The following is an 11,953-nucleotide window of genomic DNA, read 5'->3' as shown; positions in this document are numbered from 1 at the left end:
GAAAAAATAGATCAGACACATGTGACACTGACATCCAACAGCGCCTGTTATCTGTATATGGTGGGAAACTCCCTTCTGCTATCTTACAGATGATGCTGAGTTATCATTTTACTGTCCTAACCTGCCTCACCATCTGCTCTAAGACATCCAGCTGAAGCATCCTGGAACATATGCAGGGAGGGAGGGAAGGAGGAAGACTAAGGGAGGGAAATGTAAAGATGCAGAGTGGCCAGGAAGTGGCCCTATTGTTTTCAGGGTCACCTCGCTTTTCCTTTCAGAGCCACCAGAGGTCTATTCTCTCCGCTCCCGGCTGTACATCTCACATAAACAAAACTCCTTGCAAAGCGTGTCTTGTCAAATTTAATCTCTCATCAAATAGGGGCTGAGAAACAGGTTTATATTTCTCATTAACAACACAAGTGTGGCACCTGAGAAGCAAGTGAAAAACACCTACATAAAAAACACAAAATGAAAAGACACATTATGCACATATCAGACAAGAATATTTGATCATTCGGTGGAGCTGGAGCGACACTAACAGAACATGTATTTGCAAGAAAACAGGTTTGGCTGGTTGCACACAGGCAGTTATAATATAAAACATGACAAATTGCCCTCTTCCTGGTTTGGCACCGCTGAGTGACAACACTGAGTCCGACCAGGTCCGCTGTGTCATTGGATGGAGCAGAGCAGCAGGAGGCGGGAGGGAGCACACCTTAGTTACAAAGTTAACCATTAACTCGTCCTTCTGGGAAGCAGCAGCACAGCACACCTCGGTCAACCTTTGCACAACATTTCTCCATTTCATAGACAAAGCAAAGGAAAATGTGGTTAAGGCCAATGTGAAGCGTGCAAGCGGGCAGAAAGCAGGTGAACTCTTTGAAACCACCGGGACCCACACGGACAGGTGTGCAGGTAAGACTTCAGAGGAACAGCGGGGAGTTTGACAGAATCGTGATATTGTTTTAATGTTACTGAATAATGCACAAAAGTGGTGCAATGTGTTTGACAAGAAAGAAAGAGCTCCAATTCTCAGATATGCTTCAGTTTCTTTAAGGGGGGACAATCTGGAGGAGGCATTATTAGAAAAATCTACAAGATTGACCTACATCAGCACATTAATATAATTATCTCATAACAGAAATCACATGTTTTCTACATTGCAGCTCTTCAGTGTTGTAGCAGTTAAAGGCCGTTCTTTCTCAATGCAGGAAAGACATCTAAGCAAAGTGTTTACATTTCAGTGACCTGCCCTACAAAGACAAACTGCAGTAACTTCATAAGAGGGTCAAACATTAGCTGTAACTGCCATCTGACTTTCTGATTCTGTCTTGCAATATAGAAGAAATCCGTGCCACAGAATTGGATCATTAAATTTGCAGAACATGTAAAAACCAAAATGCAATATCTGGTGGTTTCTATAGACGACAGTGTAGCTGCTCAGGCTGCAGTCGCTGCACTCTGGCTCGCTGATCTGTGTGCTGTAGGACTCGTCAGCACTGTGTGCCACAGAATGACAGCGAACTACACAGCTGAAGTCAGACGGCTACAAGTGACAGCTAGACGCATGCAGAAAGAAAAAAGCTCCAGCTAACCGATTTCCCCGCATTCGTCTCTGTACATGACAAAGATCCATTTTCATGGAGTAAAATATTGTTTATTCAGTTTGTTGCTCCACATAATTAAATGAGCTACATTAGTTCACAATGGAGAAAAATAAACAATGAAATCCTGCATGAACTGCAAGTAGTAATCATAATTACAACAGTTTTTTTCTAAACCTACGAGTTTAAATGGGTCAGACAGCTGAGAGGTCACAGTTTGTTGGTCGATGCTGCAGGAGATTAACCAAAGAAGGTATGATATGCAAGTGTGGGCTATATGTCAATGATTTGTTTTGGTAAAATTATAACAGAAAAATATGCAATATTGCAACATTTTAACCTTTTTTTTAAAATCTCATTGTCGCTCCTTCTGTAATTACTGCTTTCTGTCTTTGTAGGTCAGTGTCGTCAAACCGTTTTCTGCCCCTGCTACAAACTTCAAAGCTATTTCTTAACATTTTAGGACAAATTGCCACAGTATTTATAATTATGTGATTTTCTATATACATATTTAGTCTAAAAGTAATCTCTGCCAATGACATGTGCTGACCCACGTGTTGGTCACCTGCTGTAATCAACTCCAACAATAGCACACAGCTAACAGCTTACTTGTATTACATTTGCCCGTCATTTTGTGCTTTATAAAGAGCATGCATTCAGATCTACAGTACTTATTTCTAATAGGAGCCAGGTGCTGAAACTCATTTTTCAATATCAAACATCACAGTTTGTGGTCAGGTTAAATAGAGTCTTTTCATTAGTCGTTACTGAGCTTGGCCTTCACTCATTGTGTTGTTGTGGCTCGTCTGTTGCTATTATTAAAGGGTTAGAAGGCAAAAGCCAAACGTGACACCTGAAGGCGCTACACTTAAGCTCGTGTGACCTTGCTTCAGTTAATCAACAAAAGCACAATGCGTTAAAGGTTTTTTAAGGGCGTAGTTTACTTACTAAAATACTTACAGTGTGCAAGTTCAATAATCACACACATAAACAATGTCTCTGCCAGCTTTTTTTTTTTTCTTTTTTCTCGCTGCTCAATCAGACCTTCTGCCTATTATACTTTATGAACAATAGCGTGGCCTGACTCCTCCACATATTTCAAAGCAAGACACAAATACAGAACTTGGCAGTGGGATAAGAGGGAAAGGGGAGGCTTGCATACTGTTGGGGTGAGGGTCAACAAAAGGACGGCTCACAATTATCTGAAGAGGATGATTATCCGTCATTATTGCAGCCAGGGAAGGAGAGAGATGCTCGCTTGGTCACGTATGATTTGTAGTTATATCATATAAAGCAAACTGTGGCGAGCCATCATGAAAATGCATTATGTTTTTATGCTTTATTTAAGCTCTTTGTTACATAAGCTGACAGAAGTTTAACATAAAATTCCGTCTCGCCTCCTGTGGCATAATCAAATTCGAAGCCATAAAACTGCTTACAGTTAATTTGTCTGTTCAAAGGAGTCTGATCGCACTCCATGAGCAGAATATAATTCTGATGTTTAATTCAGTTTGATGACAGAGAGAACACTTTACGCCCCCTGGCCATCATTAGTGTCTATAAACTGACACTCAACTCACAATTTGGGGCAATGAAACAAAGTATGACTAAGAAAAACTGACTTCTTGCTTTGAGAATGATGTTTAAACACAAATGAACGCAGACAAAGATGCAAATGTAGCCTTTCTCACATGCGTGTTCACATACAAACAGAGATGAAAGTACGGCAGCGGCGCACAGCAAAACTCACAAACATCTGACACACACATATTTCTGGCTCCAGTAGCTCCTGGTCTTGTGCTGCTCGGTGTGTATATTTTGCTGTGCTCTGCCTGTGTGAGGACAGAACAGGAAGAGATAAAGTCAGCCCGGTTGGTGTGTTTACAGCCAACACTGCTGAAGAGAATAGCTTGAGAAGATGAAGGGGAAGAGGCCTAATGGCTGGCGCTAAGCAGCTGGACCCCTCTTGCTGTGAAAAATCACCTCAGAGCCAAGGCAGCAAACAAGACAGAAATCTTTAGCATGCCCAAGAAAGTTAAAAACACATCTCGAGGAAAGAAAGAAACAATAAATTACTTGTGTATGTTGTCAATACAGAGGGGCCATTATTTCAGAAGTCAAACATAGTTGGTTTTCTTTTCGTTTAGGGATTTATTTGGCATGTTGTCCTACTGTAAGAGCCAAGGAAGTAATGAAAAACAGAATATTTGTTAAAACATGCAGAGACTTTCTAACAGAAGCTCTCTGCTCTTCCAATTAGTGGTAGTAGAAAAAGAAATGCTTTGTCAGGCCTACGCCTCCTTGACTTTCAGATCCAAATTCAGTAGGTAAAGGTGTTTCATTCTATTAGTGTGAATGAGAAGTATCAATCATCTGAGAAAAAAGCTTTGTGATTTACTTTGTGACTAACAGTCTCAACTGATCCAATGCTTCACTCTACTGATTCAAATTAGGGTCCATTTGTTGAGTGTAAGTTGTGCCAGTTGCTTGTATCTTGCATCCTTTACAACAAAAGAAAAAAAGTTAAATAAGATGAAAATAAAGCTGACTAAAACCTGACTTTACTACAGGTTACAGTCAGCATGTCTTTGTTTTTACTACATGAGTACACTGACTCATGTACTTACTTAAATAATTCCATTTATTGACAGTTCATACTTTTGCTTTACTGCATTTCAAAGGTGAATAATTTCATTCCATCACATTACATTACATCTGATAATGATAAAGTTTACATATAGAAAATCACCTATTCTTTAAAAAGAAATATATGAAAATATTTAGTGGAAGAGGCAGGTTAATAGAAAACAAAGAAACAAACTAATATGTTCTATTAAATCTTGACCTTAAGGTATCATATTATCAAAAATCCAGGTCAAGAACATAAAAATACCGGTGCTGGTCAGGCTCATTAAACATACCAGCCCAAAGCAGATGGCACCAATAATAACAGAATTTGTCTGACTGCATTTTCACAATGCTACTGTACGTACAGTGCCTGTAGAGCACCTAATACATGTAAATTCATGCATGCAAATACTCGACAAGTTTGCAAATAGCTGTATATAAAGGTCCTCTCTTCTACTAGCACAAGCTGCTGTGGATGACAGGTTTATATTTGCATTTAGAGGTTGCGATGTCAGTGCATACACAACATGACAAGTGAATGTGCAGCATGAGGTTCAGTGCAAACCTGGTGGTTTATAATAGACTGTCCAGCATGAAGTGCTTTAATGCGGACTCAACTCTCAATGTTTTACCATTTTGAAAAGGAATGAGGAATTTCAAACTGAATTCACCTTTTTATACCCAAATCTGAGCCACTGGGCTTCTCTGAGGAGTCACAAATTAATCAAATATAACATTCAACCACTAAAACTAGTTTTTCTGTTCAGGAATGCAAGTAAATCGCTACAATTTGATATCTTAATCAAGAAAAAAGACTGTGCTTTACTTTTTTTTCAGTTTTTTATAAAACAGTACATTTGAACATTCACAGATAACAATAATTATATTTTAGCATTAAAAATATCATTTTGGTTGAAGAGCTTCTACATACTGGTGTATTAACCATTACAAAAACTTTTTTTAAAAATGATTTTGGTTATTACCAATGCTGTTAATTTAGGGCAGCTGCAGCATTAACCTTACACTGGGTGGTAGTCGAATAAATTTGTTGAGCACTGTATGTTCTGTACATATGAGGCTACATCCTGCAGCTGATGAGCTGGGCTCAGGACAAAGTCAGGGGAAACAGCTATTTGACCGTGTCAGGGAGAAAACTCAATATAATGTAATATGTTTTTTGTTCATTCTATACAGTTTCAGTATGGATCAAACAAACAAGATCTAATAAAATGCTTTAAGTTGTGATCACTGCGGGTGCAAATAGAAGAAGTTTTGCAAACGTTTAACAGAGTGAGTCTGTTTCCAGGGCTTGTACAAAGCAACACAATGTAAGAAAGTCCCCAAAATGCTGAGCTTTTCCTTTAAAAACCTAATATTTGATTACATTTATCCATCTGTACTGCATTTATATGAAAGTCCACACACAAAAAAAAACCAAGTATGTATTTGGTATTCTAATCAAATAATGTCTGGCAAACTTTATTTTGTTGTCCTTCGAGAATTGCACAGTCTGCAGCTCGTCTGTTGCAGGAAGCTGTGAAACATACAGAGTTAGAGTCCTTCACACACTCGCCACCCACACAAATTAGTGACTTTGCCAGTGTTTTGTGTCAGCTAGGACTATGAAGGAAGGCTCTACAGTATGTGGGACTTCCTGTTTGCGACACACTTTTCCTGCTGCGGATGATATCCTCCTGAGCTCCTGACAGCTCCGACTCAATTATGACTTCTGGATTTCAAGGATCCAGGCAGCATCTCCTTTTTTTATGATGACACACTCACTCTTCATAGATACTAAGTGAAATATTTAGGTCATTTTATTGTTCACGTTCTTTCTGTGTGGCTCGGTTATGAAATATGCATTTAATGGCACAAAGGATTCAAAGCAACGAAGCACATGGGGTTTAGTGGCACTGTAGCTTAATAGTATTCTACTTCACTGAGGATGGTTTTTTTCTCCCGCCTTTTGCAAGATGTGTTTGCAGTCGTGTGTAAAATAGAGATTCTCACAGCTTACCTCTCCTTTCCACTTTCTCTAGAGCTTCACTTGAATGCAACAACAGGACTCCAGAGGGCTCATAGTTCAACGTATACATATGCTGCTAAAAGCTGCCTTCACCTTTCACTTGGTACTAAACTGAGGGGCCTCCTGTCACTCAACCTTGCCACCTAGTGGAGCTCTGAAGGCTCAACTCTCCTCTGGTCAACAGACGACTACCTCCCTCATCAGGGGAGATGCCTGCCCTGCAACATCTCATCCAGGTCCCATTAGACTTTCACCTGCTGGAGACATTCTAACACAAACCAGCGTTGTAGCCTTGTTGAAGAAATGGAAACCTCCAGCTTCAGTTGCTCAAGAGTCTGCTGGATCTTGTAGAATAAGAGCAACATATACTGTGTGTGAAATAATCCTGCATCCACTGGTTTCATGCTAGAGTTCATGATACTCCAAAGCAAGAGGCAGGTTTCATTTAAAAATACGCAAACTGAGCTACACACTAGAAGTCCTTCCCCAGTAGAGACTGCACAAACAGGAGCAAAGCCAGATGGAAGCATCAACAAACGAGACAGCTACACCAACGGCAGAAGCAAACAATGGTAAGTGTTCAGCAAAGTCAAATAAAAACTATCCATCAGCAGACAATGTTTTTCTATATTTGCTCAAACAAAATATTTGGTCCACCTGGTTAAACTCTGGTAAACTGAGTTCGGGCATTTAGGTGCTTTCCACAGTCTCGCTGCCTCAAAACCACAACAGACTGACGAGATGAGATGTTCAATTCTTCTCTCTTGCAGGCACTTCGACAGACAAATACACCAGCCACAACTGGGAGTTCTTGGTGGCCGTCCTGGTCACGGCCATCTCTGTGTCCCTCCTCACCGTCCTCCTGGCTAAATGTCAGGTGGTTCGGCGCTACTTGGCCAGCTACAGGCACACACGGCTCAGGGAGGCAGACACTGTCAGCCATCTTGACCCGTCAGGTTTGTTTTCTACACATGGCACTGCAGAGATACACTATGTATTGACAAAACAGTTTTTTGTGCAATGGGAAAAAATGTAGCTCAACCTGTTTGTATTAAGCTGAAAACATTGGTGTTGTACTGCCGATGTCCCTTAACGATTTATTAGTGAGGAATGTCTATCCAACAGCTAAAATCTCAACAGCTTTGTCCCATTGTTTACACAAGGTGTCTTTCACAGTGTAAATGTCAAGATATAGTCTACAGGTTACATATTAGAAGAAAAATCAAAATTACTTAGTAAGATGTTAGGCCTCCGAGACATTGGTTCTTCAAGCCTCTGGAACTCTCCTGGAGAGACGAACACAGTTCTTCCAAAACATATTGTGTGTTTTGATGGTGATGGTGGATGAGTGTGTTGGTTCCACATCTCCCATAGGTGTTCATCTGGGATGAGATCTGGTGTCTGTGAGGGTCATAGTGAATGATTTACACCATTTTCATACTCATCAAATCATTCAGTGACCCCTCACGCATTGTGGATGGAGGCATCCTGGAAGAGACCGCTACTTTTAGGATGGAAAGGTTTCATTATAGGTGATAAGTCAGAACAACTTTGTATTGATTTGCAGTGACTCTTTTCTCCAAGAGGGCAGGTGAACGCAAACCAGACCAGCAAACTGCCCCCACAGAGTAACACAGCCAGCAGATCTGATCACCGGGGTCTGGTTTTTCCTTTAATTTGTCACATGTCCATAATAGAATAACAACAACAACAACATAAAAACCTGTCCTTACTCCCATATTGTGCTTGATCCCTGTTTAAAGCTGCAGTAATCAATATTTTTACAACAACAAGGGATCAGATGACTATGCATATTGTGAATTATTTGAGTTATCACATGACCTCGTAGATACTGTCAGCTTTATAGCATTACATCCAGCCAAAGTAGGCAGTGGAGTTTTGCCCAAATAAACTTTTTGTACAATAACCTCCCCAGCACCAATCAGCAGACGGCCCAAAACAAACAAACTGTAAATGATTTAGCAGGTAAGAAACCAGTTTTCCTCAGGAGTTGATGGAGACCAACAGAGAGCAAAACAATGGATGAATGTTGGACTTATACCATCCAGAAGACAGAAAAACAGCTCATAATGAATGTCTATCACCTTGAGTGCCACGAACATCAAGAAAAAGATAAATGATCATGTTTGTTATGTCACATCCACATCTTTACACAATTAAAGAGAGAAATGCACACTGGAGCCTGAAAGTGAAAAAGACAAAAAAATGTTATCTTCAAAATCTTTCTTTCTTGTGCAGTGTGTATGTGTGGACTCTCTGCTTGTGAGCTGATAACACTACAATAATAAAAGCTCAAGAATATTAGTGTGAAATTGACTTCATAAATCACTGATGATGGAGAAGATGTACAAGGACATGGTGTGACACATTATAGCTTCCTCTGGTCTGTTTGTCACAAGCGTTTATACGTGTATACATAAAGAGAACTCTGTCAGACAAAATTATATGTTACCTTTTAATGATTGTTGGATTTTTTTTTTTTTGTTTTACCGCCTGCAGGCCTTGAGGTGGAATTCGCCATGCATCGGGGACGTGGAATGAACCCTGACTGCATCCCTCCTGTGAGCGAGGAGGATGATGACGGCTTCATTGAGGACAACTACATCCCAGCCAGCGAGAGAGCGAGAGCTGAGCGAGCGGCGGAGAACATAGACGAGGACACAGAGGAGGAGATGGATGAGATTGAATTTACCATCACTTAGTAGGAGCGTCTCTACACCCCCTCAACTCAATTTTTGTTGATCGAGTCAGAAAACCCCCTGAGCCACCAATTCCACTCCATTCTTTTCTTCGTGTTGAAAAATTCATGTTTTCTATCATAAAACGGACACTTCAAAAAAATTGGTTTAGTGTATAGGGGGAGGGGGGGGAGCACTGAAATGTGTAAATACATCTGCATTTTTACGGAAACATGAAATAACTATATTGCAAAGAGCATTATTGTGGCAGGAGTTCTCATTGTGGGATCTGAGGGCTCAACAATGTTCTACGTAATAGAGAATTTCAGCATATTCTCAGGAAAATGTACAGCTATGTGAAAAAATAAGTGGAAAAAGTTTTACATTTGGACAAGCAAACATTTGACTCTCTTTGATATAGTCTTAAAGAAGTATACTTGAACATACCTTTTTCAATCATTTATTCAACAAGAATATCAATAGAGGTAATATTCTCCTGGAAAAGTAAGTACAACCCTGGCATCAAACCTATTATGTCCCCCTTCAGCAGAAATAACTCCTTGTAGGCATTTTGCACATTCCCTCAACAGTCTCTGACATTTTTGATCTTTCCATGTAAAATTCCTTCACTTGCTATATGTTTGAAGGTTTTCTTACATGCATGTTTCAAATCCACCCCAACAACATTTCAATAGGTTTCCAATTGGGGCTTTGACTGGGTTGTTCCGTAACCTTCCATTTCTTCTTTCTGAGCTACTCTTTGGTGGATTTGCTGGTACGCTTAATCTGCTGAAAGGTGCACTTCTGGTTCAGCTCCAGCTTTCGGACAGGTGGGCTCACATTATTACGAAGCGCTCTTTGACACGATGTAGAATTCATAGTTGAATCAATTTGTGCAACCTGCCTCGGTCCTTGAAGCAGTGAAACATCCCTAAACCATCACATTTCACAGCTGGTGTGAGGCTCTTCTCCTGAGAGGCGGTCTTTGGTTTGCAACAAATGCGGCTACTGTTACTGTGACAACCACCTCTATCTTTGATTCTACATTATATATAACTACTCTTTGCCTGTATTAGCAAGATTTAAATTTGCTCAGTTTTTTTTGTTTGTTTGTTTGGACAACAAAAAGTTTTTGCATGTCTCCTGTGCGAGTCAGATTTTGAATACAGTTTCAATAGTTACCTGCAGATCCTGTGATGAAATTCTGGGGTTCTGCTTTTTGCATCATGTGGGCTGCTCTGGGGCTGAAGCACCCTTTATTAAAAGGGTGCCGCTTCAGAGTAGCAAGTGTTTGCTTGTTCAAATATGCTAAAAAAAAAAGTCAACAACTGCAATCGGATGTGCTTATGTTTTCATGTGATTGTATTTAAGTCATCTGCTTTACGACATGCTTAATGTGACAGTATAATGAAAATGTAAAATAGTTAGTGATGAGTCATAATCACACCAATCAGTTTTTTCAAGGGCATGAAAAGGGCATTAATGTGTCATTTGTAAATGTTACCACAGTGAAACACCAATTTGTGACTCTATTTGTGGTGACTGACAGACGGATCCGTTGATAGAACCTGCTTTTAAAAATATCTTCTTGTAGTGAACACGACTGCCTATATTTTTGTTCGAAGGTACCAACACGGATAAATGTGGATGTGTAATGCTATTCAGGACCAGTGGCGGCTGGTGAAAATTTTTGGTAGGACGGTGCAGTCTGCAAATGACCTTTTATTTAAAATCAGAAGTTAGAATATGAGAAACATCAGGCACAACTATTTACAGGAATGCAAACTGTCTACCTTTGGAGGATGTTGTAATCATAATCTAATTTAACATTATCAAGAATTACCAGAACTAAATTTCAAAACCATTCATCAACTTTCATCAATATTTACAGGATCTGTACAAACTCAAAACACACAACATAAAAAATGAGAAAAAAAAAAACAAAACACTATTCAGGGCTCCAAACTAACTCTTTCGCTGGTAGCACCAGTATCACCCACTTTCTCATTTTGTTGCACCTCCCACCTGGTCAAAGGCAAAACACATGACTTTGCGAAACATTTTCTTTTAGATAGATTCCACGATTTACTGATGCTCCCTGAACGCCCCACATAGCAGGCTGCGGTAGCTCCTGTTTGGTGGCTGTGGTGTGCTCTGACAGGTGTGTGGCCAAAAATGACTTTAAAAAATAATAAACTAGGGCGTTCTCAGGTCACATTTGTCCGACGTTAAACCCAGTTACATGTATTCTACACGCAGTCTTCTCTAAAAGCAGTCTTTTCTCCATTGGCAGCGTGGCCAGCTCATTAAGCTGTCAAAACAGTAGCTGTCTTCAAGTAGAAGAGGAGGGAAAGTTAGTGTGACGTGTCAGAAAGCACAGTCGTAAGAACGTCGAAGGACAGGTTTGATATCCAACCACAGAAGACAAAAGCAAATAAAGACAAAATTAATTGGCTTACAGCAAAAGTGGACGGGTCCCGGACGCACCGAGCTGCGCCCCGTGAAAAAGTCTGCAGCTGCCAATCAGAGTCCAGGCTGCGGTCACATGATCAGGAGAAGCTTTTCGAGCCACATACACACTCATGTTGGCCGTCGCCCGCATCCAGGAAGTGTAGAATTAGTAAACACACAGTGAAGACTAATATTAAATCTGTTAATAATGCAAATATTGGTGATATAGCAAAATAACATGAACGCTATTAGTAACTTTATTATCATTTTGTTATAATTAATTCAAATTTAATTTTACGTTTGAGAACTACTTTTTACCTGGTCATTGGGCGCCCCTTATTAACCAGCCGCCACTGTTCAGGACCAATCTGTGCTGCAATGTAAAGCCTGTATGACTCTTTGGTACTTTAACTAGCAGCAAAGGACATCTGTGATGTTCTCCAAAGTGATCTTCTTTGTATAATTTGATAGATTAATTATTTTACAACAGAAAAAAAGTCTATAAAGGTGAATTCAGTCTTTTTATTATTACTTGTGTTGTTACA

At 40.0% G+C, this 11,953-nt stretch overlaps 1 protein-coding gene across 1 annotated transcript; it reads left to right on the top strand.

Annotated features, from left to right (window-relative positions):
- The first annotated feature begins 780 nt into the window (after positions 1 to 780).
- On the top strand, positions 781 to 10,679 carry cunh1orf210 (chromosome unknown C1orf210 homolog). Its single transcript, XM_008279423.1, has 4 exons — positions 781 to 915; positions 6,272 to 6,830; positions 7,029 to 7,214; positions 8,779 to 10,679. The coding sequence occupies exons 2-4, from the start codon at positions 6,779 to 6,781 to the stop codon at positions 8,979 to 8,981; spliced, it is 441 nt and encodes a 146-aa protein (XP_008277645.1). The 5' UTR covers positions 781 to 915; positions 6,272 to 6,778; the 3' UTR covers positions 8,982 to 10,679.
- The last annotated feature ends 1,274 nt before the right edge of the window (positions 10,680 to 11,953 follow it).

This window comes from Stegastes partitus, unplaced genomic scaffold, assembly GCF_000690725.1.
Source record: "Stegastes partitus isolate 25-593 unplaced genomic scaffold, Stegastes_partitus-1.0.2 Scaffold158, whole genome shotgun sequence".
In the NCBI taxonomy this organism is placed as follows: domain Eukaryota; kingdom Metazoa; phylum Chordata; class Actinopteri; family Pomacentridae; genus Stegastes; species Stegastes partitus.
The sequence above is the reverse complement of the archived record's forward strand: the minus strand, read 5'-3'. Positions and strand labels throughout refer to the sequence as shown.

Bases quoted from the DNA above. Each gene is read 5' to 3' on its own strand.
- cunh1orf210 (XM_008279423.1), top strand. From the start codon at position 6,779: ATGGAAGCATCAACAAACGAGACAGCTACACCAACGGCAGAAGCAAAC. The intron at 6,831-7,028 runs GTAAGTGTTCAG...TCTCTCTTGCAG, and splicing joins AACGGCAGAAGCAAACAATG to GCACTTCGACAGACAAATAC. The intron at 7,215-8,778 runs GTTTGTTTTCTA...TACCGCCTGCAG, and splicing joins CAGCCATCTTGACCCGTCAG to GCCTTGAGGTGGAATTCGCC.